Source organism: Lepidochelys kempii, chromosome 3, assembly GCF_965140285.1.
Source record: "Lepidochelys kempii isolate rLepKem1 chromosome 3, rLepKem1.hap1, whole genome shotgun sequence".
Taxonomy (NCBI): domain Eukaryota; kingdom Metazoa; phylum Chordata; order Testudines; family Cheloniidae; genus Lepidochelys; species Lepidochelys kempii.
Window position 1 is genome coordinate 168,588,861 of NC_136382.1, and position 27,104 is coordinate 168,615,964.

Here is a 27,104-nt window from a genome sequence, read left to right on the forward strand (position 1 = left end):
GTATCTACCTCTCCTCCCAGTTTAGTGTGATCTGCAAACTTGCTGAGGGTGCAATCCACACCATCCTCCAGATCATTTATGAAGATATTGCTTATTGCCATGAAAAGCTTAATTTAAGGAACATTTAGTAAAAAACACAACAGGAGAAAATATTTTTTTTAAAAGGCAGGTTCAATTTTAGAGTCATCATCAACTCTGATAGTGTCCTAAGAGCTGTGCAAGTAACTTCCATGCACTTCAATATCCCTTTAATAGTATTCCTTGTAAAGCACTTAAACCTAGCTTCCCATTCTTCTCTCCATTTAAAAAAATCAAAGATTCATATTAATTTATACCAGTCTATAAATAATTTTAGCAGGACCATAATTATATTGAACTTGTTTGTCCATTACCCTTCACTTACTGTCCTGCTCTCTGAAGACAAGTGTCTTTATCATAACATCCTGTAACTACTTTTACAAACCAGAGATTCAGCTCTTACTCTTACCAATTTTCAGTTTCAGAATAAGAATTTGTAGTTTAACTACACTTAAAGTTACCCAATTTTTACATTAAAATAATAAAATGCTCATTTTGCACACTAGTGATTTATTTTAAAGGGCTATTTGCTCTTTATTCATTTTTTTTTTTTTTAAGATTTCAGAGCAATCCCTCAAATCCCTTCATTGGTTTTCCAGTTTAACACATTCTGAAGATCCCTGCCTTTCCCTTATCACAAGCACAACCTATTCCTCTTATTACTCCCTTCATTTCTTTCTCTGAGCTTCACACCTTCTTTCAAGCTGCTTCCTCTCCTTTGCAAGCAAGACACACAAGCCCATACTAGTCACCTTTATACGCAAGCCACACTTTTTTCCCCAGAGTCCCTCTTACAGTTGCAATGTCACTGTGTCCATCTAGCCTCCCCCATAATGTAACAGTTGTTCCATGTTTTACTTTATATGGACTGTAAATTCTTCCAAGTAGGAACTGTCTTAGAAGTGCTATGGACACTTTTTATAGTACCAAAAGGTAATGTTCCAATTCATAATCAATGTCATTTAAAGCTGAACAACTAAGACTGGAACTTTGTGTGCCTCCTATTCCATTTCTGTGCATCAGATTATTGAACCTAGAAACACTTTGTCCAGATCAGACCTTGCACTTTTAATTTTCCCATTCATTTTGAGTAGTCGCTGTTTAGATTTCTTTATTAACTGAAAATAAACAATACAAAAGAAGAGCTGTAAAGTTATATTGTTTCTGAACAATGTAGGATACACTTTCTCTGCCAAACTTAATAAAAGGTGTGCAATCATTTTATATTTCTTAAAAGTAACAAAATTAAGACAACCTGAAAATTAGTTGAGTTCATTTCCTGAACTAGTTATAAAAAGACAAAACCAGGAGATTAGTGGTATGGCAAAAACAAAATCTCCACTGAAATTAACACCATTGTATAATTTTATTTCTAATTATTAAAAAAATATAAGTGAATTTAGAAGATAATCACAGTATAAGGGCCCTAAAATTTCAGACCATTACAAGGTACATAAAAATAGAAGACACAGATTCCTTTAAAACTTTAATCCTTTGATTAAGCAGCAAGCATATCACTCTTCCAGGCAAAAACACTGTTTAAAAAACAAACTCCCACCCCCAAAACAAGACGTGCAAACTGTATGCACATATTCTGCAAAGCACACAATAAAAAGGACATCTTGCTATGTACATGTTTTTAGTACTACAACTGCTAAGGTTTCCCTCCTGTGTGCCACAGTGTACGTAAACTAAAGTACACTACACCCTTGCCCCCCAAATACAGCACCTTTGCCCAGTTACAGAATATTTAAACAGGATTAAATTGAATTACAATGTACTGAACAGTTGATAGCAGTCAGTGGTGTCCAACTGTACTGCAACACCCAACATTTTGCATACTGAAATTCTATTGACAATAGACAAGACAAAAATTAGCAAAGGTACAGTACACACACCAGGGAGACTTGATATCAATACTTAAAAAAATACTGAAAGATGCATTCTACTTAGGTAACAATTAAAATTAGATATTTATTTAAACAGTTATGTCAAAATGCACAAGACAGGGTTCTTGTCAGCCTGAAAGTCTGGAGGTCAGCCAGACTTCATGTAGTTGTCTGAGGGACCCTTTTGACCCCCAAAACAAAAGTTCCAATGATCACGAAGAACTCTTCATGGTTTTATAATGCTGCTTTTCTTTCTGGAACAGCCACTATCTAATGTCCATGTAGTGGCTGGGAATCTAATTTTGGTGTGAAAGAAAACCCCCAAAAGGGACTTCTGTACTTAGAGCTAAGAACATTAGCAGAGACAGATGTTTCAAAAAACAAAGTCTCCTAAATTTACCATTTCTGAAATGTGTTTTTATGTAGGGTTGACATTGTAACCATAATTAAGGCTACACGTCTGATTTTAATATTAAAGTTACAAATGTAGTAGGTAAAAGGCTTCTACAAGAACTTCCCTTTGCACAGATACAAGATTTCAGCAAAACTGTTAAACCGTAAAACATCAGAACCACTGAATCTGTAGGAGACTGAGGATTGTAAATTCCAAATTCAAACTGAAGATCCAGTTTATTTTTAAGGCCAGTCTATATTAGGCCTAGAACAGAGAGTTATGAAATTACACTTAAAATATTCAAACACTGTTCCAGCTAAAAGAGCTTCTAGAACAGTGTGGTGGTCAATATGGGTGCAGGACACAGTGTTTTAAAAGCAAACACTTTTCCATAGCTTGACCCAGTCCACACTGGTTCCCAAACAATTTGATAACAGTAACTTTAAAAACGCTTCCTTACCCAAGTTTCTGGCCTAAGTTTTTTTTAGGAGAACTGACAAACTTACAATTTCACATTTTACCTTTTTGTCACTGAAGACACAAATTATAATTTCAGATAATTTAGTTTCTCCAGTGAAGTCCCCCAACTCCTAACCAAAAAAAATTTAGAAGGATCAATAAACACCAAATGCAGACCTGCATTACTATTTAATTGTTTTGTATTTGATTTAATACAACTAAAACAAAACAAAACAAAAAAAACAACCCAGATGGGGGAAGGGAAATCTGAGATAACCATTTAGCCTTCTCTGAAATTAAGTTGTTTCACATAGTCCCACCGTCATAACATTTGAGGACACACTCCCTGCTAATTGGCATTACCAGTATTTTAGTTAAAGCTTTAGGTAAAGAGCAATAATACAGAGTATGTAACTCTAGATATGACCATTTACAAAGGGATTAAAAACCACTGTACTGCAACTGTAAGTGTAATAAGTGGAGTAGCCACATTAAAATAGTGGTCATTACTGGTGTTTTTCATCATCTCCTTGGACCTGGAAGTTGCTGGCACATCCACTTCCTACAATTTTGCACTAGGAAATCAGAAGCCTGGTATCAGAGGGTTTATAAGATTCGAACACATTGCTAGATTTAACACTTTTGGTACAACAGCTGAGCAGATCTTCAGATTACTCTTTCAAAAGGAGTATTTAATGAGAAAGTATTTTAAAGAAAGTAAAGTCTGTTTTGAGAAAGCTATAAAAAAAGTCTATAGTTTAAAAGTGCATGAAATACTTCTATTGTATATCTGAACTGCAGGCTAACTATTGATTCTTACACTCCTAACATAGGAAAACATAAAAATAATCCCTCACATTTATTTCTACTGTCAGTTAAGGAGTTGTCACAGTTCCTAAATCTGCCAGACTCTTTGCATCCCTGTACTAAGATGTTTCAATATAAAGAACTTTAATAAAATAAATAGAGTAAAAAAATCAGTTAAACAAAATCTTGGTGCACAGAACATTTATTTGCTAAAGAGATTAGCTTCCTTCAACAGTTATTTGTATGGATGAGGGCTGAACTGTAGGCATTGTTTTGCTGTACAAGTCTTCTGCACAGAAGATTCTTTTCTATAGATGGTCGTTCCTGTGGTTCCACTGCTAAGATTATTAGCTTGCTTCTCTGTGTAAAACTGCTTCACAATACCTTGGAAGGCTTGCTCTTTTCTCCCCTTCATTATTTGAGAAAAGTGGACACTGATAAAATTTTATCGAAGGAGTTATGATAGTTCTGACCTATTTCACTTCTTTAGTGCAGAGTGGACTGTGATTCTGTCTGAATTCCAATAAGTGAGGGTGGCTGTTGGCCACTGACTGTGGATAATACCGGCCTTGGATTTAGACGAGGAGGCATAGAATTAGCTGGGCGGATAAGTGGTGGTGGGGGCTGGTTTAGGGTTGGTCTTGGCTGAATAAATCGAGCCTGTTGCTGAAGTGGTGGAGGCTGACGATGGAGAGCAGGAGCAGCCGGAAGTGTTGGACGAAGTAACGGAGGAGGCTGGTTCAAAGTTGCTACCGGGGTTGCTGGAGCAGATGCCTGTGCAGGAGGCGAAGGGCCTAAACCCTGAGTGATCTGCGTGGCTTGTCCCTACACAAAGACAAAATGGAATGTAAAAAGAGCCATACTGTCCAGAACAAAATGCAGTTTGGGTTGCCAGTGTCCACTATCTAGAAAGCACAAGCTTTTTTTGACATTGAAAAAAACAAAAGTTACCAAGCATTTTAATCTCTAAATTGCTGAATAGTGCAACGAAAAAATAGAATATTGATGAAACAATACAGTTCTCTTTTCTAGAATCAGGTATCTTCCTTTTTTTAAAATTTTCATTAACAGTAAATACAGTCATAAGAAATTCACTATTAGAGGCCCAGTCCTGTTCCCAATGAAGCTTATCAGATCAAGATCAGGCCTTCAAGTACACTAGTGTATCACAATCAGATTAACCTTACATTATATTTCACTGAATTAAATGCTATTCCTCAACTCATGCTTACTAATACGTGATACACAAAACACACCTCATCTTCTTCATCAGTGCTCTTTCCTGATGGCACATTAGAAGTATTTTTTGTGTCCTCCCCTAAAGTAGAAGCATCACCATTAGAAGCCAGGGTTCCTTGTTCAGCTTCCCATTCCTGCAACACCTCCTCTAAGTTAAACCGACGCCTGTAGTTTACAAAGAAGTTCTTCACTTGGCCAACAGTCTTGTTGCCAATTACATCTGCAATAGCTTGAAAATCTTTACCATATTTGCGTACACCTGAAAGGCAAAGTAAATAATACACCTGTGAAGGACCGGTCAAGCACAGCTATTTGTGAAGTATGTATACAAATATGGCCTTTGGGGCCTACAGCTAAGGGCTCACTTTAATTTTAAGAACCTCTCCATTAGAAGGTAGACTATAGCTTCCGTTTAAAATAAATAAATAAATAAAAACCAAACAAATCAAAAAGATTCCCAAAAGCCACAATGACTCTTCCTTGCAAAGATAGCCTTGAAAGTATAAATTATTCACTAGGGTAAGGGTTTGTCACTGATTTTTCTAAAGATCCTGGTAATTGATAGGGCCCTCCCTACAGCCACACACGGCTGGTCTCTGATGTGTGAAATAGACCATTTGATATTTTTGGAGGGGGAGAGAACAGTACTCTGTGAGCTTCAACTGATGGTTACAGGTCTTCTTTGTAGGCTTCCCCCAGCTAGCTGCATGCTAAGCTAGCTCCTTTTCCAAAAACCCATGTGGCATCTGACTGAAAGGAGCAGCAGAATTTTCAATAGCATGAGTCTACTGACTCAGCCCAAGGCAGAGCCAGGACATTAGAATTCTAATCCTGGCTCTGACACTTCCTTTGTGCCCTAAGAGGAACAGGCTAACAGCCTGTCATTTAGCTATTTATGAAATGGGGGAACAGCCCTCTGAATATAGGACAAATTGGCAGATATTCACTGGGCTTATTTGGGACAACTGCCCTTAAAAAAAAAAAAAAAAAAAAAAAAAAAGTAGTGTTGGCAAAAGAGCTCTCAGCAAAAGCAGCTGAGACCCTAGGCTCCCAATGCAGGAGAATTGGAACAGTCCAATTCTTCTCCCTTCTATTCATTTTAATATCAGTCAGTTTGATTTGGGAGTGCCTCAACTTATTTCTGGTCCTCCCCAAAATCTTAAGACCGCTTTTGGCACTAGTAGGTCAAAAAAAAGTTAGTTATACCCGATTTTGTGGAAAAAATGTACTTGCCCACTCAAACACAATAAGGCTGGCTCTGTATGCTTCTCTCTCCCAACACAATGTACTAGCACTGAAAAATTCCATCTGAAATTTTGATATGTCAGTTATTTAAGGAATGGTAGATCAAATAAACCAAATACATGTATTTTAAATACCTGAATCAGGTTGTCTCAAAGTGAAATATTGAAGTTTACCAGTTCTCCCTCAATTCAGTTTTCATTTTCTTAAAAACAAAGATATTTGAGTCTCTCCCCTTTAAATACATTAATGAGAACCCTTGAAGTTTCTCCTCTTTCCTGTTCTCAAGGGAAAAATCCTCATGTTCTCCTGCACTCTGAAGCTTTGCTTTTAGCTACTATACTAAAAACGACGTTTTTGATCAAAGAGTCCAAGAGTTTTGTACCTTTCAGACTCCAGAGACAAGGCCTGCTTGCATTTTATAGCCTGGGATAAAAATTACTCTACAGTAATCCATAAACTGGAGACAGTTATATGATTTTTGCTTTCTGCTAGGGAACCTTTCATATGTCATGAGCAAAATAAGATTTGACTTATGTAATGTGGAAAATTGCTGATGACTTTACCCATTCAGAATCCATTATAATACTTAAAGGACATGCATTTTCTCCCCCAATAGCAGAAAGTTATATGCCAAATGTAATACCTCATTTAAGAAAGGTAAAGGATACAGAAGGAGAGTTATTTATTTCAAATTAGAAAATCTGAAATGTACGCTCCTAGTAACTTGATAAAAAATGACATGACTTTGCTCTTTCTACTTTTCTTTTTGAAAAAGGGCTTCTAATATGCAGTGTCTTGTTCATCTGCAGTGAATGTACAAGAGAAAATTCAGTGCCAATAAATAGTTCAACTACAGCTGAAACTAAGTTGAAGCTTCCATTTTAACCATTAAGGGCCAAATAAAATTATGGCTGGTTCTGCACGTATGTACTAGTAAGCTCCTGCTCCCCCCGTAGAGATCTGCAGGGGGGAAAAAAAACCAAACTGGCTGCAGGGAGACAGAGTGTGCAAGAGGGAGCAGTAGGGTCTCTAAAGAGGGTAAGTCTGGGCAAGACACTGTGCTCTGTGCACTGACAATGGCAGGGGATGAGAGAGAAAGACAAGCGATATAGCTACACCTTTTCAAAGTATGCTCCCTCCAGTACTCAGTCTTTTGCCTGTCATAATAGAAGGCCAGGTCCACACTACCACTTACTTCAGTAGAATTTCATCGCTCAGGGGGGTGAATACACCACCCTCCTGAGCAACGTAAATTATACCTACCTAAGTGCCAGTGTGGACAGCGCTAGATCAGTGGGAGAGATTCTCCTGCCAACATAGCTACCGCCTCTTGCAGAGGTGGATTTATTATGCCAATGGGAGAACTATCTCCTGTCGGCATAGAGCATGTTCGTCAGACATAGTGCTTCTAGTACAAATGAGCTCTTAACTCACACGGATGATTAGAAGACCCATTGTGACTTACTTAATGAATTCTGCAAATTGGTAAGTGAACAAAAGGATAACAAAATGAAATGCATTTCTCTCATTTGACCACTGAGGTTCGGGTTCCTTTTGGATTCCTTTTAGCATACTAGTAAGTATCCAATAGTGTTACTGAGATTGATTTATACAAGACTTCAGTACAGCACTCTTAAATCTTCATTGGGAGACACAGAAAACCTAACATACTGACAAAGTTCCTTTCAAGATAAATGTATACTATCAGCTTTCTAGGTCATATAACTGCAAACTGGTGCACAGACTACTCATCATTACAAAATCAAGTTTCAAACACTACCGTAAGTTATTTCCTAAAGCTTTCCTCCTCTCCGCCCAGGAGACTGATTAAGCTTGATAACTTGCCTAGTCTTAGCTCAATAAAGTAGAAATAAATAAATAAAGCTCAAAAAGTAGAAGCTCTAGTCCCAGACCGGAAGTCTACATGGCAATGAAACAGCCCTGCAGCCCAAGCCCAAGTTGGCTGGCATAGGCCAGCTGTGTGCTTTTCTTTGCTGTGTAGACATACCCTAAAAGGCAGCACATCCTTAGGAGTGAAGTTAAGCCATGATCTGGCACAGAACTTAAGAGTTCAGCACCTGAGTATCCCCATTAAAACTAATGCTTTGCCAGTTTGGGGCCTTAGTGCATGGCATGGCTAAGTAGTACTCAGCATATCACTGTACAGTCATTGGACTAGAACTGAAATTGTTGCAGACAATAGATTAGAAGGGCAATGGGAGTGGAGGCTCCAGCATGGCAGCGGGAAGCACAGGCCACTGGCTGCACAGAGGTGGGGGATCACTCTGCAGGCCCCCGCCCCCTCTGGGATATGGAGTCGGCAGTGAGGCTGCACCTGATCCTGACACAGTGCAAGGGCAATGCCTGACCCAGAAACACTCTGGAACCCTGCCCTTTCATGCCAGCAGCAAGTGAGAGGGACAGAGTCTCGCATGCAAGCCCAGCCCTGCCACCTGATCCAGGTGTGGGGCAAGCAGGCTCAGCCCAGCAGGATCCAAGCGTGGAGGGATCCAGGTGTGGGGTGAGTGGGCTCTGTGTGGGGCAATTTGGGTGTGGGCAGTTTGGTGGGAGGTCTGGGTGTGGGGGGAATCTGGATGCACAGGGGCTCGTTGGAAAGTCAAGGTGCAGGGGGAATGCGACTCAGCAGGGGAATCTGAGTTCAGGGGGTCTGGGAGTCCGTGTGCAGCTCAGTGGGATGGGGCTTGGCAGGGTGGGTGAAGGGTCTAGATCAGTGGTTCCCAAACTTCAACAACCCGCGAACCCCTTTCACTAAAATGTCAAGTCTTGTGAACCCCACCTTAAAAATGATTATTTCCAGGGATTTTCTCCCTTACCTCAGCATAAATTATAAAAGCAGTGATCTTGGAAATATAAAATGTGTTTTTAAGACATGATTATTACACACTATTTATTATTAGTTATCATTACAGTATTTTTATTACATTATGAAAACAGCAACACTCTTCCAAGATCTCACTTTTGTAGCTTGTATCAGTTTTGATTAAGCCTGTTACAAGACAAGGCTCCTATCAGAGGTGCCAGTAGAAAAAAGGGGTACAGGGGCACCTCCGGAAGGGGGGGGGCCCACAGGGGCAGCCGGGAAAAAAGGGAAGGGACCCGCGGAGGGTGGTCGTGCCGACACGGGGGCAGCATATGACCCTCATTGCCCCTCCGTACTGGCACCTCTGGCTCCTATGTTTCATCAAGGAGTATCAGATGTGAAACAGCATGAAGCCAACTCAGGTATTTAAGAAGCCAAAGAGTTCCTCCTACACAAGCATTCAGGTCTTGAGCAGTCCAGGCAAACAAACAAAGCTTAAACTTGTTCTTCATGATAATTTAAGAACACCACAAGCAGCCTATTTAATTTTAAAAACAGCAAAAAATATCCACCTCCCTTTCTATTTCGTATAAGGAGTCTTGAAGTTTAAATCGCCTCAGTGTGATAGATATGCTTGCTTTGATCTGCTTAGCTCTTGGAAGTCCCCAAGGGCTGATGGCCCCGCACTGCCCGGGGTCCCTATGGACAGCTCTGTCCACCATTGGGGGAAAAAATTCCCTAAGAAGCCCCTGTAACATTTCGTGAACTCCCAGGGGAACCACTGGTCTAGATGCATGGGGGTTGGGTGGATGGGGGAGCAGCTCGCTGTACAGTGACCTCTTCTCCCGCATCTGGGGAGCAATGGGGGCAGGGAGCAGGGCTGGGTTGGATCCAGCGCCAGGAGCAGCTGATGCAGGGGAAGAATAAGTCTTGTTCCCCCACAGGACTAGCAGCTGGAGTTTGGCGCATGGTAGAAGCTATTGGCCAGGTGTTGCCAGGCCTGCCCCTTTCTGGCTCCAGGCACATCGTGATAGCAAATGAGAGGGACAGAGTCTTGTACGCACACCCAGTCCCAACCCCTGAGGTGGTGATTTACATCTTCCCTGGCTGCTCCCGATGCCCAAACCAGACGGCCTGTTAATCAATTATTCTGCAGGGAAAGAGTAAAATCTGTAGGGGACATGAATTCTGCTCTTGCACAGAATTCCACCTTTAGTCCCAGAGCCAATATGCCAGTGATGCTTTATCTTTTCCCATCATGTCCCCCCGACCAGTAATGAAATCTGTCCACATTCCCCCTCCATTACTGTACAGTTGGCTCAGCAGCAGAGCTTGGGCTGACGGCGGAGCTGGGGGTAGAGGGCTGGGTGGTGCTCCCTCCCAGTCCCCCATGAGAGCTGGCCTGGGCCCTGCCACATGCCCCCCCGGCGAACGTTCCTTGGCGCCTAAGGGGGCGTGCCCCACAGTTTGAGGGCCATTGCAGTATACAGAGTGAAACATTCAGAAAGATAGTTTGCAGTGATCTTATTTGGGTCATATTTCCTAAGCATGGAATAGTTCTCGTACTTTATGTACTTGCAGCAACTTGATTTCAGAAAGTTAGTGTCACGACAATACAATTCTTCAAGTTAGTGTCATGCCCCCATCATGCTCCATCAAATGTAATGGGTTCTGTACTTGCAAACAGTAGTTTGATTTAAGTTTTTGCAGACCACATGGTATGAAAAATGACTGAGCATGAACAAAGCTATGTTTTTCCTTAGCCATTTCAAAACCATGTTCACCAAAAAATACGAGGACTTATTCAAAATAACCAATTCGGCAGTAGAAAGCAAGCACGAAAACAGTTTATTTCTTTTATACGCAACCAGTAAAGACCATTCAACTTTTGAAAGAACCCTAACTTTCGAAGCAGAGTCAGCATACTAAAAGTTGTCGAATACTGAATGGTCAGTAACTTATATATTATGATAGTCTAACAGAACATGGGGCAAGTTATACTAATTAGTCTAAGCATTATTTTAAAGCAGGTAAACAATGTACAGCAGAGGTTCTCAAACTGTGGTCCGCAGACCACTTCCATTCAGGTGGTCTGTGGATAGTTCCCTCTAAGGTGCGCGCCTGGGTGGCCGCACAGGAAAAAATGATGGGCCACCCACCTAATTAATGGAGCCGTGCAGGTGTGGCTCCACTAATTAGGTGCCTGGACCCTGGAGAAGATGCAAATGTAAGGTAAGGTGGTGGCCCTGGGGGGAATACGGGGTACGTGGGAAGGGGCAGTGGGGTAAGAAGAGGGGGTGGGGGGGAAATTGGGACATGCAGGGACAGAGAAAGAGGTGACTTTCCCCAGCTCCAGGGCTGCGGCTGCTGGGGAGACACCCCCCTTCCTTCCCAGCCCCAGTTCGGGGACTGCCGCGGTGGGGAAGAGAGGGAGAGACCGTCCTCCTTCCCAGCCCCAGCTCGGTGGCTGCCGCAGCCGGGGAGATCCCCATCCTTCCCAGCCCAGGAACTGCCACAGCAGGGGAGAGAGGGCACATCCATCGCATTAGAAAGGTAAAACTACTGATATTGAAATATGAATTGCATGCTTTTATTTGTAGAACAAAAAAACAATTAAGGGTTTTTTTAATATAGAACTTTTATCCAAAATGCTTTACAGTAGTTAGCCAATGGTACAAACAACATTTGGAAAGATCATTAAGTGGTCTGCTGAGACCCTCAGCAATTTTCAAGTGGTCCGTGAAAAAAAAAAAAAAAGTTTGAGAACCACTGACGTACAGAACTAGCTCGATTACTTCACTGAAGTAATATTGAGCTGATGTATAGTATCAGAAAATACAAGAGATGCAACTTATCACACTTTGAAGTTAATACACTGAGTTTCATTTTTATGTTTATATTTCCATCTGAATGCTTTTTCTGGACTGTGCAGTGCAATGGTTTAACAAGACAATAATCTGAGAGTTTTCATGCTTAGGTAAGAGATTACTGCATGTTAACTGTACCCAATATCCTGTTGGTAAAGTGCACTGCTAGCCACTAAGAAAATGTGTTAGTACAGCATCTGTCTCCAGCCTCAAACTTTCACAGCAGGATGTTGGATGGGAAGACTGTGTCTTGTCTCTTCATGCCTAGTTAAAGGTGACCTGCAAACGAAAGAAATTGGGCTTCTGCCTTTTTGCTTCTTTTTGGATGTATAAAGGCAGCCTGAAATATATTTTTTCCCTACTTGTTTCCTACTTTATTTCACGTCTGTTTAGGCTAGAAGACCAGGAAGAAGAATTAGTGTCTTGTGATGTGTAATTTATATATTAAGAGAAAGGATTTTTAGTCAGACTGCTTAGAACACCAGTAGGCTTAAAAAAAAAATTAACACCCATTTAATTTCAATGACTAAACTCTGAATCTACTCAATGTTTAGCATATACCACTCACACCCCTCCAATTAAAGGAAGAGTTTACAACAACAACATCATATGCGTTCCATTAGTCTTCCAACAAAGCCAGAGACTCTACATTCCCAACATTTCTAAGGGGGGGGGGGGAATGAGCAACCTCACTCCCCAGCTACCTTTAAAAAATAAAAATAAAAAGGGAAAACAAAGCATCTTCTCAGGTGTTCTTTATACATAAAGCAGAAAAAGGGCACAGGCCCAATTTTTAAGAAATCTGCAGGTCACTTAAGATTTTTAATAGTTATCGGTCATTACTACTTTTCTGTGACATACCTTGTACTGCAAGAAGCTGCTCTTCTGTAGTCCAACGGGCATTGATTTTCTGATTCAACTATTAAAATTAGAGAAATTGCACACTAGGGTTATTAAAGCACATTCCAAACCCATTGTAAAATATCTGAAAGTCATAAAAGCACATATTTTAATGCCTGAATTTCTTTGATAGTTTTCCCTGTTTGCAGTAAGGTGCAATCAAAGACTCAGTTGTCACAGAGTAATAATCATTTTCATGAAGGTAAAAACATTTAGCTAGTTTACTGTTTAAAATTAAATTGCATTATTAGAACATAATTTCTAAATTATTTTGCATTTTTCAAGCAATACACTCACCATTAAAAGAGTAGCTTCAGTAATTGAAAAAAAACAAACAAAAAAAAACCCCACCCCAATGCTTGTGACATGTTGGTGAAAGTAGCAACTAATTAGCCGACAGTTTCACCAGAAAAGCTGGTTTGTAATGGCACATGATCCAGCTCCCTAGCTTTATGTATAATCATGCTAACCTTGCTGCCTCTGTTGTCCCTCTACCCTCTCACCTCCCATTTAAAAGATTGAGGAAAGGCATATTTTGCCAACTTCCTCCATGCAATGGTAACTATTTTGGTTCCCTCTGAATTTCAGTGTTCCAGTTAAACTGTTGCTGAAACACACACACTGTGCAGCAGCAAACGACTCAAACTATACAATAATGTATCTTCCCACCAATCCAAGTGCAATGCCACACATTCTAGCACATTATATTAATTTACCTCAGGAGGTTTGAATTCTTCAATCCCACCTTCCATTTTTTGTTTCAGTGCACTGTTTACTTGCTTAGCATTTTGAACCTTGGTTTAAAAAAAAAAAAAAAAAGTTTATCAGCTCCACAAACAAAGTTGATCACTTTGTACAAACATCTCCACTAGGATTCCCACAAGTATGCCTCTTAAATTACAGAAGTAAACATTATGGTTTAATGCTTCTCTACTTTTAACTGCTGCTTCACAGACAAATCATATTTTACCCTGGAGAGTGAATGAGAGAGACATGACTCAGACAGGGTTCTTTGAAAGGGCTGGTTAAAAATCAGTCCACCAGGATTATGACAAACCAGGAGGAAGATAAAAGCTAATTTTCAAAAAATTCCACACCTGTATAGAATAAGGAATATTTCAGGATACTATAAACATCTTTTCATTTGCCACTCTTACATTTTTACTGAGTGAGAGAAATTCTATACGTAAATTGTTTCTCAGAAGGCTAGGTTCTCTCCTTCCCCAACAGAACTCTAAAAAGTGATGAGATATTTCTTGTTACTTTCTTGTTGCAGACTTCTTTTTACTGGTTTTGCTGGCTTCAGGTTATGATTTCCTGATATAGTTCATTTTGGATTTATTTTGACACATTTAAATTAGAGATTAATTTTTGTTTACAAAGGTGTACTTTAACTCACACTTGCACATTACTATTAACAAATTAAAATGTGCTGACGCAATGCACAGATGAACGCATATATGAGAAAATGGATTTGCAAGGCTGGTTTGACAGCATGCAAAGGCTTGAATGCGTGGGAAGGCATTGAGTATAGAGAAAAACTCTGTTGCACTCAGTCTAGGCAAAGAAAGAGCTGCACACTTCCAGCATTTTAAACAGAAATACATCTGGATCCATGATTTTTCCAATGTTTCCCCCATCCTATACACACATTAAAAAAGTTATAATACATGATAAATAAACAGATCACTTCCACCCCTATTAGATTTTATTCAGTTTAAAATCAGATAAGATGTTAAAATACAAAAAATTCTATTTCCCTTCAACATAGAAATTAAGAAGCTGTTGGGAGGATTACCCCTTTACAAGAATTAAATGTACATGTGTTTTTAGAAAGAGGTAGTCCCACAAAATTATATCCTCAATAGTGGGCAAGGGTAGCATTAAAACAGGAGAGGCTATTTTCTAACTTCCAACCTGTTATCAGTGTAGAATTAACAAGTCTAGGAACAATCAATTTAACAAGACACTTGTGTTGAAGCAAAAGACCCATGATTTCAGAAACCCCATAAAGAGAGGGATTAGGACAATGGTTCTCAACCTGTGGCCCATTCAGCACATAGCTGTGGCCCATGTGACATCCTCAGGGCCAGACTGATAGTGTGTGTATAGATTAGTGTGGATGTGGCCCACATAACACAGAGAGCTGCGTATGCAGCCCACAATGGTAAATAGGTTGAGAACCACTTGATTAGAAAAATACACACAGTCTCAGGAATTCACAGCAAAACAAAACAAGACAGATGACCCAAAGTACCTGGCGCTTCAATGAGATTAACTCCATGTCCAGCTGTCTAAGAATTGTGTTGGCTGCATTGGGGCTACAGGAAACTGCTACCACATCTTCCTGGGTCAGATACATGCCCTTAGGTGGACGACATTTAGAACGCTGCGAGTGATGGCGATGCTGTAAGCTCTGATACTCTCTTCTACCCAGCCCTATTTTACTGGTCTGAACAGGTTGTTCATTATTGCCCTTAAAAGTTAGAAGAGGTAGGTGGATTAAAGTACACAGCTTTTGAATACCATGCAAGCATGTTTTACAAACAGCTTACACGAAAAAGAAAACTAGGCCATTTCTACAGCTACCCAAAAGGGGCATTAAAGCCTTAAATTAGAGTTATGCTCCCAAGTCAGTTGTTGGCTAGGTCAGTCGTCAACCTTTAACATATTCCTAACCTCTAACGCTTTAAATAAAAGTTACAGGTTATAAAATATGCTTTACATAAATCTAAGCTCCTTAGTGTCAATATATTCTACATTAAAAAAAATTAAGGTTGCAAAGTGAAGCACTAGAGCTGGTTAAAAAAAAAAAATCATCAAAAATATTGTCTTGTTAAAACTAAAATGTTTCACAGGAAGATCTCTCAGTCCAGAATGGACTCCACTCAAAATATGAGAGAAACAAAGAGAGAGACACTCTTCAGCCTGGTGGTTAGGGTCCAGGTTCAAGTCCTCTGCTCCGAATTGAGAAAAGGCTGTTCCATCCCAGATTACTCTGAATGCATTCTAATGCAGAAGGAACACATTTTGAAACATTTAATTATTTCATGAAATGGAACTGTTTTCTGGACAGCCCTACCAAATGCCAGAATTAAGGTTGCCTGTGCAACCCTAATTCCCCCACCTCCACCCTTTTTATGTATGCATTATTACACAGCCTTTAATAACATGATCACATACTGATTTTCCTGCAGGACCTCGGCTTCATTCAGTCCACAGGATTTTGTCCCCATTGTTCAGTGTGTGGCTCTAGACCTTATTTACAGCATACTATTCAACTCTTACACAAAATACAATTAAAGTATATTTCCTTAAAGTAATTAAAGTAATTTCCTTATAGCTTTTCTGAAGTACTCATATATACAGTTTAATTAAGTCTTGGATATATATAGTATTCAAGATCTTCACAAACATTAATTTATCTTCACAAAATTCCTGAGAGATGAGGTATTATCCCCATTTTACAGATGGGGCATAAAGTCCAAAAAAATCCATTAATTTCAGGTGCCAATATGAGATGCTTAGGACCTGATTTTTTGCCATATTTTGCATTTTATAGCACTTGAAATATTTTAATACAGCTCCCATTGACTTCATAATGCAGTCAGTGCACATCTGCAAATCAGGGTCTAGGGCCTCAAGTCAGAAAATGAGGAACACATAATTAGGGAGCATCTCTGAAAAGTTTGGTTTAATGGATTTGCTCATCATCACACAGGATCTGTGGGGCAGAGGCAGGGATAGAATCCAAATCTCCAGGGCAGCATTCAACTGTCCTAATAATGAAACTATCCTTTCTATTCCTGCAACCCCCTAACTCATGCACTATACACTTTTCAGTTTCCACAACAAATGAAGCAGGGGTCCTACAGACAACAGCCTTCTTTACTACACAATTCCGATTCATTTCCAAAGCAGGTGCATCTGGCACACTGATGGAATGAGGCAGAGTTCCTGGTGAAAAAACAGTATGTGATCATGTAACTGAAGTCTAACAATGCATATGAACAAGAGGGCTGAATTAGGGTTGCATGAGCAATCCTAATTCTGGCATTTCCTCACTTGTGAGTGCTTGGCTTTTGCAAGTTTAATAATGTTCTTTTGAAGAAACTGAAAATATAAAACAAACAACCAAAAAATCCCATTATCAAACTGATACCCCATGGTTCATCAGCGGGGTAGAACCTTCTGATCCATCACAGAGACCTCTGCCACCTAAGCTAACTGAGTAACTGACCGTAGTGATAGGCTGTCCTCCTGTATTCCTCCTGGGGGCATTCTGCACAAAGTAGAATTTTGCAGAAATTAACATTGTGTGTGCACGTGTGCACAGAATTTCCTTTCCCCCACAGAAATGGGCTGCAGTACTGCTGGCTCCCACATAGAAGACACTGCTGGGGGCAGGGGGAGGGAGCTAGAGGGTTCCTGGCAGCTGCAGTTCCCAGCATGCCCTGAGGGAAGGAGAGGGTGGAGCACAGGAAATGCCATGCAAGCCTAGGACTAAGCATCACATGGTTTCTCCCTCTGGATCCCTGCGCTTGGAGGGAGGGAGGTGGGTGTCGGGGCTGGGGGTGCCGTGGCTGGGCTGAGGGAGGGAAATCTGGGCTGGGGGGCCCTGTGGCTGGGCTGTGGGTGTCTGGCCACCCCGGCTGGGCTTGGGGGTGGGGGGGAGCAGGGGAAGAGAGGGGAAGCGGGCAGAGAAACAGGAACTGGGTTGTCATAGGGGTTTCTTTAACTCTCTACTCCTGGGGGGAATTTATGTGTGTGTGTCTGTATTGTTACAGATATACTTGCTGACAGGTATTTTGAAATAAATTACCAAACTAATTAGGGCTGTTAAGCAATTAAAAACATTAATCGCGATTAATTGTGCAAGAAAATTAATCGCAATTTATCACACGATTAATCGCGCTGTTAAACAATAGGATACCATTTGTTTAAATAGTTTTGGATGTTTTCTACATTTTCTAATATATTGATTTCAATTGCAACACAGAATACAAAGTGTACAGTGCTTACTTTATATTTATTTTTGATTACAAATATTTGCACTGTAAAATACAAAAGAAATAGTATTTCAATTCACCTAATACAAGTACAGTAATGCAATCTCTATCATGAAAGCTGAACTTAAATATGTATAATTATGTACAAAAATAACTGCATTCAAAAATAAAACATTGTAAAACTTTAGAGTCTACAAGTCCACTCAGGCTTACTTCTTGCTCAGCCAATCACTCGGACAAAAGTTTGTTTACATTTTCAGGAGATAATGCTGCCCACTTCTTGTTTACTGTATCACCTGAAAGTGAGAACAGGCGTTCACATGACACTATTGTAGCCGGCATCGCAAGATATTTACGTGCCAGATGCACTGAAGATTCATATGTCCCTTCATGCTTCAAACACCATTCCAGAGGACGTGTCCAGGCTGATGACGGGTTCTGCTCGATAATAATCCAGAGCAGAGCAGACTGCTGTATGTTCATTTTCATCATTTGAGTCAAATTAACCAGCAGAAGGTTAATCTTCTCTTTTTTGTTGGTTCGGGTTCTGTAGTTCCCACGTCGGAGTGTTGCTCTTTTAAGACTTCTGAAAGCATGCTCAGCGCCTCGTCCCTCTCAGATTTTGGAAGGCACTTCAGATTCTTAAACTTTGACTCAAATGATGTAGCTATCTTTAGAAATCTCATATTGGTACCTTCTTTGTGTTTTGTCAAATCTGCAGTGAAAGTGTTCTTAAAATGAACAACATGTGCTATGTCATCATCTGAGACTACTGTAACATGAAATATATGGCAGAATGCAGGTAAAACAGAGCAGGGGACATTGAATTCCTTTGGGGAGACAAATTGTGTCACAAATTTAATTAATGCATGATTTTTTTAATGAGCATCATCAGCATGGAAGCATGTATTCTGGAATGGTGGCCGAAGCATGAAGGGGCCTACGAATGTTTAGCCTATCTGGCACGTAAAGGCCTTGCAATGACGGGTTCAAAAGTGCCATGTGAACGCCTGTTCTCACTTTCAGGTGACCTTGTAAACAAGAAGCGGGCAGCATTATCTCCCGTAAAATGTAAACAAACTTGTTTGTCTTAGCGAATGGCTGAACAAGAAGTAGGACTGAGTGGACTTGTAGGCTCTAAAGTATTACACTGTTTTGCTTTTAGTGCAGTTATGTAACAAAAAATAATCTATATTTGTAAGATGCACTTTCACAATAAAGAGATTGCACTACCATACTTGTATGAGGTGAACTGAAAAACACTTTCTTTTGTTTGCCATTGTTAGGGTGCAAATATTTGTAATAAAAAATATAAAGTGAGCAGTCTACTTTGTAAACTGTGTTGTAACAAAGATATATTTGAAAATGTAGAAAACATCCAAAAATATTTAATAAATTTCAATTGGTGTTCTACTGTTTAACAGTGCAATTAAAACTGCGATTAATCTTTTTAGTTGCAATCAATTTTTTGAGTTAATCGCGTGAATTAAGTGTGATTAATCGACAGCCCTAAAAATAATTGAAACTGGCATGATTATGTAGTGTTATTTGGACAAATAAAATTTGCAGAATTTTAAAATATTGTGTGCAGAATTTTTAATTTTTTGGCACAGAATGCCCCCAGGAGTACCTGTACGTGAGCAAACACTGGAAGGGAATGAGACCCACTGTCAGATATTTGCTGACATCAGAGAATTGGTAAAATTCAAGAAACTCAGGTTCCGTTTTGGGGGAGGAAATGTTCTAGAAGGCACAGACTTCTGCCCCTTTCCCCCAAAGCCTGACCTCTTCTGCCCAGTAACCTACCCCTGTTCTAGTCCATTCTCTTGACCCATCCCTGGCTCCTTGTCCCAGTCCCATTCTCCTCGTCTACCTGGCCCCAGTTTCCGTTTCTCATGCTTCTCGTCCGAGTCCCATTGCCAGCACCTTCTGGGATCCTTGACCAATCTGTCTCCTCCCACATTGGCTCCCAGTCCCAGTTTCCCTCTCCAGGATCCTAGCTAATTTTAGTTCCCTGCATCCCTGGCTCCTTGTCCAAGTCTCTTTGTCCAGGCAGTTCCAATTCTCCCTCCACACACCAGTTCCGTGTTAGATCTCAGTACCCGCCCTCCCACCAGCTCCCAGTTTTCATGCTTAGCTAAGCAGTCAGTCCCAGACTTCCCCCTCCAACTTCCAGTCATGTTTCCCATCCCACCCTCAAGTCTTAGTCTCATTGGACTCCTTGCCCCAATCTATTCCTCTGCCTCCCCTTGTGCTATTTTATTCCCCTTTGCATTGAAGTCAGATGGATTCCTTCTCCTTGCTGCCCGAGTGCCACCGCGTGCATGTGTGTCACTGAGCGCATAGAAAAGAGAATTTTTCCCTGTTCTCATTTCCAGTGCCCAGAAGCAGCCACTGCAGGGAAAGTGCCTCTGAGCGCCCACGACCCTGGGCTAAAGCGCGCTCAGTCACTCAGTGGGCATGGTGCAATCTGCTCAGCACTAGAAGCTAAGAGAGAGGGGCTCAGGCACGCTAAGGATACACTCTTTGGCTGTTAGTTCTAGCAAGTAAGTCTCTGAGCTTCTGTATAAGTACTCAGTTTAACTTTTCAGTTTTCAAAGGCTTATAACTTTGCCAAATGTGCATAGAATCTCACAGGGGCAACAAAAACCATCAGCTGCATAGGAGCATGTAGGTATTTTGGTGTTGCGGTGCTCAGCATTGCTAGTCTGATTTAAGAGCCTAAATCTCATTTGCAAAAGGGAGTTAGACACATAGGAGTCTAAATCTCATCACACTGAGCATAGCAACACCTAAATACCCTTAAAAATCTGGGCCTAAAGCTTTTTTTTTTTTTTTTTAAGTTTGCTCTGCCCACGTTAAAAAACCCCCACAATGTATTACTCCCTCGCCTCATTTTCTAAAACAGCTGAACCATTTTGGCTGAAAATTTTCCAAAAGCCTAAAGCAAAGACCCTGGGTTTTTTTTGCCTTCATCTGCACCATGGGCCACTTGCACATTTAAACTGGTGTAAATGGTGGATTCTCTGTAACTTGACGTCCCTCAAATCATGATTTAAAGACTTCAGTAACTTAGCTAGTGGTTATGCGTCTATTACAGGAGTGGGCAGGTGAGGTTCTGTGACCTGCAATGTACAGGAGGTGACTAGACGATCATGATGGTCCCTTCTGGCCTGAAAGTCTATGAAAGCATCAGCCATGCCATCAGCCAACTATAATTATATGCAAAAAAGAAGTTAAAAGAACCCAGTGTTAAAGTTGCAGAGTCAGGCAGTCATTGAAGTGTAAAAATTAAGGTTTCTTCCTGGCAGTACCTCCTAACTTTTGAGTGCTTGACTCTGCAACATAATGACTATGCTTTTAACTTTGTGTTTAATATATACTTATACTTCTCTATGATCTTAGTTACAGATTATTAAATTAATTCCTGAATTGCTCCACAGGTTCTGGGGGGAAAAAGAAACAACTCAACCTTTCTCAAATCAACTTACCTACTTCATCATTTATAGGACTCTCACTGTTCACTTTCTGTTTTCTGCCATCCCATATTGCCATCTGCATACCGTATTTGTTCCTTCTCTTCCTCCGTTCCCCTATAACTCTAATATACATTTCCCCCTGAAGTTTCTATGGGCTTGTCTTCATTACCGGGGAGATCGACGCTTGATTTAGAGGGTCTAGTGAAGATCCACTAAATTAACGGCAGCGTGCTCTCCAGTTGACCCTGGTACTCCAGCTCTCCAAGAAGAGTAAGGTAAGTCGATGGGAGAGCATCTCCCGTCAACGCAGCGCAGCGAAGACACAGCGGTAAGCTGACGTAGGCTACGACAACTCTAGCTATGTTATTCATGTAGCTGGAGTAGCGTAATTTAGGTCGATTTACCCCGGTAGTGAAGACAAGCCCTATTTTGCGATGTTGTGTACCTTCCTCTCTCCACAACAGGATGTTTCATTCTGCCTTAGTGGGCTCATGGAAATTTTGTACTAGATATATGCTCTAGAATAGATCAAAGCCAGAGTTTTTTTAAAAAGGATCTATACATCGTTTGATGTCTCTACTTTTCATTTTTGAAGCATCAGCCATACCTTACCTGTAGACTACTAAAAATTATGATTTTTGTTTTAGAAAAATATAGGATTACACTACTTGGCTTAATTTTGCTTAGAAAGTCAAGATATGTAAGAACTAGAAACATCAGACCACAAAATAAATCTTGATTTAGGTCTAAAACTTATTAGTCTACCTGGCCAGTCCCTACAAACTTGTTAGTTATTTTTTAACTCTTTAATTTTATTCTGTACCATATTTAATGGTTCAAATACAGTAAATCATGAAAGCAAATTGGGCAATTCTTTAAAAGTAGCTTGTCCTCTTTTTGGGTTGCTGAATCCAAAAGAAAGGACCTTAGAGCTTTCCCCCATTAGGAAGGGAGGAACAAGAGGCAGAAAGACTCTCTCCACTGGATTTGTGCCATACCAATTCCAAGAAACGTTGAAGGACACACAAGACAGTGGCAAAACTGAGACTAAGATCAGTATCTTTGGACTCCCAGTCCAATACCCTATCCTCTTGACCATTCTATGTTCCAGCTTTCTTTTGTCAGAGATACAAAGTTTATTAGCAGTGCTATTCCTTTACAGTCTTTGAAAGGACCCTTGCTAATTTGTGTTTTTCTCCCCCACGCTCAAAATATCTTTTTTTTTTTTAAAACCAGCACATTTTCTAATATGTAGAAATGTTTTCTCTCTCCTGTGGTATGGAAGACCCAAAATGTGCTAAGGTAACTAAGGAAACTTACTACATACAAAGTTCTGTAAACATGAATAGTTTTTCCCATAGTTTTTCAGTTTTAATAACCTTTAGAGTCTTATTTGCAAGAACAGAAGGTAAAGGGACACCACACTTCTGACTTAAAGTTTTTAAAAGATTAAAGATACTTTTACAGATACCAAAGAATTTCCTTCCCTCTTAAAAGGGACAAAGTAAGGTCATATCCACCATAATTTCTACTAGAAAGAAGTATTCAGACAAATTAAAGATATCTATGGCCTCATTACTTTGAATGAAGAGGACATGCCATACTTTGAGAAACACCACTTTGTATTTTAATGCACAAAGAAAGTACTTGATATCCAATTACTCAGCATCAGTTAGAAACTGGAAAGAGTATTTGACAGAACAGCCAAACAAATGTCTCTTATTGATTAGTCTTGAGCTACTCTTTGAAATTTCTTCTCACTGACTGATCAGCAATTTCCTTACTTCTCTCTATCCCCAAAGAGAGGGGTGTTACATACAAGAATGAAATTGTCTCAGCAAATTAAATAGTAAAGGTTAGCTTCATTCAAAAAGCATCAAAATCTTCTATATTTTAAGCATATGAGGATTTCACCATGTTGCAAGTTATACTCTTTACAGAAGGCATCATGGAAAAATTACTAACATTCATTTGTAATTAGAGTGTTACCTCCTTTTTGGTTTCTTTTTTTGGATCATAATCACTATCGTTTCCATCCATTGGATGTGCTTCTTCCACATCATCATCACTGAGGATAGACAACAGATGAGTAAACTTGGTTCTATTAGCCTGTTATTCCACTATTTTTGCCGACGCTATCTACAATTATACAGTTAACATACATTCTAAATAATGTTAGTCATACTGTTACAAGACACACAAACAGACCCGAGTTATGGTTATTTTGGAATTTCTTTTTAAGATGTAGTACACCCTGGAAGCATTTTTCTTTTGTTAAGCTTGTGTATGTTGCCATAATTAAAGCAACAGTTGGAAAAAATTATGTTTCTCTTGGGAAAAAAAGAAGCAGGAAGACTTGGATTCAAATTTATGATGTTCAGGCAATAGCACTTCTGGTGACATGAAAAGTAAAACACACTCCTCAGGAAGTTCAGTGTGTCTGTAATAACTGGAAAGTCTAACTAGACTGAAAGCAAATGGATTTGATTTTGTAGTCCTTAAGTGAAAGTCACTAATTATTTTGAATTTATTTAAAAGGCTTGCCTCCTTATTATACGTAGTTAGGACCTTTGCCTCTATAAAAAACTAAATAGACCTAAAAACAGTATTTACCATAAAAATGGAGAATAGTAATTGCATGTTAAAATTTTTAACTTGAAGGCTATTTAAAGGTTTAAAAACACAGTAAAGTACAGTAAACTGCAGAATGCCAATAAAACAATATTACTGGACATTTCAGCAATTTGTAGTTGTTTAGTTACCTTTTCCTTCCCTCCTGATCCCACCCCCAACCAAGATTTCTAAGTCTTGTTTCATAGGATTTGTTTCACAGGACAACTTAGTAACCAGTCTGCTGTGCAGCTACGGCATTTGCCACAGAGCTGTTTACTTCCTAGAGCAGAAGTAAAATACAGTTTTTCTGTTGAAAGGGCATACGACTAAACTAGTAGTACTCTCACCATTAGAAACGGCCCCTCCAGGTTAGAGTTGAAGCATATTGTCAAAAAAATGCTGCCACATCTGTATCTAAACAAAGAACTTCACTCTCGGGCAATTAGCTTTTTAAAAGTATTCAACCCACCTGTCACCTTGATTATTTCTATTGGCTAGTTTTCGAGCCTGTCGATCCATCAAGCTTGTCCTAGAGCGAGTTTTTTTCCACGAATAGTAATATTTTACAAGGCTTGCAATAGTCTTGTCTGGAAGCTAGAAGAATTAGTTCAAATATTAAAAAAATGCAAACTATGTAAACTAGTAACTGAAGCATAATTATCTTACAATAACCCTTATATGAATGCTTTCTTAATTTTCCATGCATCTAGAGAAAGAAGAAAACACTTATGTTTTTCCACTTTAAAAAACTATTTCATGCTTTAACCAAAAAAATCTCATGCCACTCTTGTAAACAGAGAGTTTTACAGCTATAAAAGGCTGAATAATACAGAAGCAAAAACTGAATTTAAGTTTCTTAGACTAAGTTATTTAGAGTAGGAACCCTATCTTTGAATGTTTATATGGTACTTAGCATAATGGGGCTTTATTCTGATAGGAGCCTTCAGATTAAAAATATTTATATTAAATAATAGTTATCAGAAATATTACCTTACCATTTGTTGGATCCTGTGAAAGCTCTTCCCATGGAAACTAAAAGCTTGTTCAAATAGGACTTTATCTTCAACTGTCCATTCATCAGGGAAAGGAGTGAAATTAGGGAGATCCGCAAGGGATTTCTCAATGTTATGTTTATGCCAGAACAACATGCCAAGTGCCTTTGAAAAGAAATAATCCATTTTTGATTTTAGCTGACTTGTAACAAAGCACACTTTAGAACATTACATTAAAAAAACCTATGTTAAATGTGACTACTATCAAAAGAAATTCACACTTAAGCTTCTCTTCTATTATGAATATGTAATACAGCTTATAAGGTTCTCGCCACAGTTACTTTGATCAGTGGGCACTTTTGCATTCCATCCATGCTGCAATACCTGGACCAGTCAGTCAATTCGAGGTCAGTGTGGCAGTATCACCTCTGAATTAGTTAGCATAAAATAGTGGTAGGCTCAAAATCTGACCTACTTTCTCCCTCTACAAACAAATATAGACTACGTAGTTCTTTACAGATCTTCCCGGGCCCAACTCCCAGCCCATTCAAACAAAAAGATTGCTGCTGTTCAGTGACCAGAAACCCACCCAGCCCTCTACCCTCACCTGCTGCATGTGCACATGCAGTAAAAATATTCATTAGGGAGACAAGGAATTTGCAATTTTAAAAGGCTGCTTGTGAGTAAATAAAATACAATTCTGAAACTCTGAATACATCCTGAATGTCCTTTTAACGATCCCCCAGCTCTCAAATAAAAAAAGCTGTCTGGCTTGTGTCAGGCATTTCCATTGTCCATGGCTGTGTATGATATACCATAAAACAGACAATTTTAAATAAATCTCTATACTGGGTGTAAATAGTGAGTAATCTCTCTGTATTTCTGATAAAGACTCTAGAACAACTGGAGACTTCCCCTCCATCCCCCCCCCCCCCCAAAAAAAAAAAGAAAAAAAAAGAAACCTTCATAGATTTTGCACCAAGTCTTGTTCATGACTTGGGGAATACTCAAACAGAACTGACTATATTAGTTTCATACAGAACATATATGATAAATAACAGCTCATCATCAAGTCTCAGTGCCTTGATTTAATGGATCTACCAGCTTTTCCCCGACAACATTTTTCCACTCTAAGCACAAACTACCAGCAGTTTGTGTATGCAGACTTACTAATGAGCACTGTATCTTTTTCCTAAAGAGCACTGGGAAAAACAATACAAGCTAATTTTTTTTCTGTACACGTTGTAGACACCACAACATTGTCTGCCTCTCCTTCCAACAATACAGACTTAAACAGCCAAGTATTGCAATGAGTTCTCATTACTAAGATTTCATTATTATTTGCCCTACTCTTCTTCCCCAAAACAAGGTTATACAAGAGGATCTTTTACTGGTACAATAACTAAACTTTTGTTTTCGGTTACCCTTTTACTATATTCATTCACTTGGTAATCTTTAAAATACAAGCTTGCTACAGATCTTAGTCATTAGCGTGAACTAGCAATGTTTACCTATACTGTTTTTTATGGGATAGTGGTTAAATAGTAAAACCAAAACACAGCTTTAACTACAACCTCCAAACACTGCAAGTTTTGAAACTTTGATAGTGTTTTTCTTGCTTTGAAACATGCCAGTTGAATTATTTTTGTATCACCCCACTAGTTGAAATGCCTTTGCAACAGCAACATGGAGAGCATTAAATCAATGTTAGCATTTAAAAATATTTAAAATTCTTACTTCCAAAATGCACAAGTCCATACCCAAAATTGCTTGCCTAAGAAATAGGTTTTTTTTTTTAAAGTTACATAAACACACAATTACATGACATGCTCAGTGTACCAAAACATACCAAACCTTTCAAAACTGTGCATTATAAGCTGAGTATGTCATGAAAATAGAGCGCAATCTTTTGCGGAGAATCCAGACCACACGAGTATGCAGATCCATAAACCTGCAGTGTTTGCTGCCACGCCTGAAGAGATAGCACTAGTTAATGGAAGCCAGTTGAAAAAACTGAGTTGTGTTATACAGTAAACACCACCTTAAAAATCATTCATAGAACTTACCTGTTCCACATTGTATCCATGTTTTTCCTTTGCTATTGCAATATATTCATCCACTGTAAGAAAGCAATGCCAGAATTAATTTCTCTGAAAGTGTGGGTTCTGCTACAAAACCACAAAAAGTTAGTCACTTAAATGTAACAAAGCAGAGGTGTAGTTATGGATAACTGATATCAAAGTTTTGATTATGTGTTTCAATCCTTCTTCCCTACCTTTCGTACACTGCTTGTTTTCACAGGTCCTGATCTT

General features: G+C 39.5%; 1 protein-coding gene across 9 annotated transcripts in view; it reads right to left on the reverse strand.

The window, feature by feature from the left end:
- Positions 1–1,425: 1,425 nt before the first annotated feature.
- The window catches only part of RCOR3 (REST corepressor 3), a 35,189-nt gene continuing 9,510 nt past the window's right edge, over positions 1,426–27,104 (reverse strand). For 6 of the 9 annotated variants that reach the window (XM_073338964.2, XM_073338967.2, XM_073338966.2 and 3 more), the window contains 9 exons: positions 26,859–26,911; positions 24,796–24,957; positions 24,270–24,394; positions 23,177–23,255; positions 14,957–15,175; positions 13,416–13,493; positions 12,661–12,718; positions 4,884–5,125; positions 1,426–4,452 (listed from right to left, as the gene is read on the reverse strand). In XM_073338964.2, coding sequence (XP_073195065.1) covers positions 4,114–4,452; positions 4,884–5,125; positions 12,661–12,718; positions 13,416–13,493; positions 14,957–15,175; positions 23,177–23,255; positions 24,270–24,394; positions 24,796–24,957; positions 26,859–26,911 — 1,355 coding nt within the window. In that variant the 3' untranslated portion in view covers positions 1,426–4,113. Of the gene's footprint in view, positions 4,453–4,883; positions 5,126–12,660; positions 12,719–13,415; positions 13,494–14,956; positions 15,176–23,176; positions 23,256–24,269; positions 24,395–24,795; positions 24,958–26,858; positions 26,918–27,104 lie in introns of all 9 variants that reach the window. The other 3 variants (XM_073338973.2, XM_073338970.2, XM_073338972.2) reach the window with 3 other exon arrangements.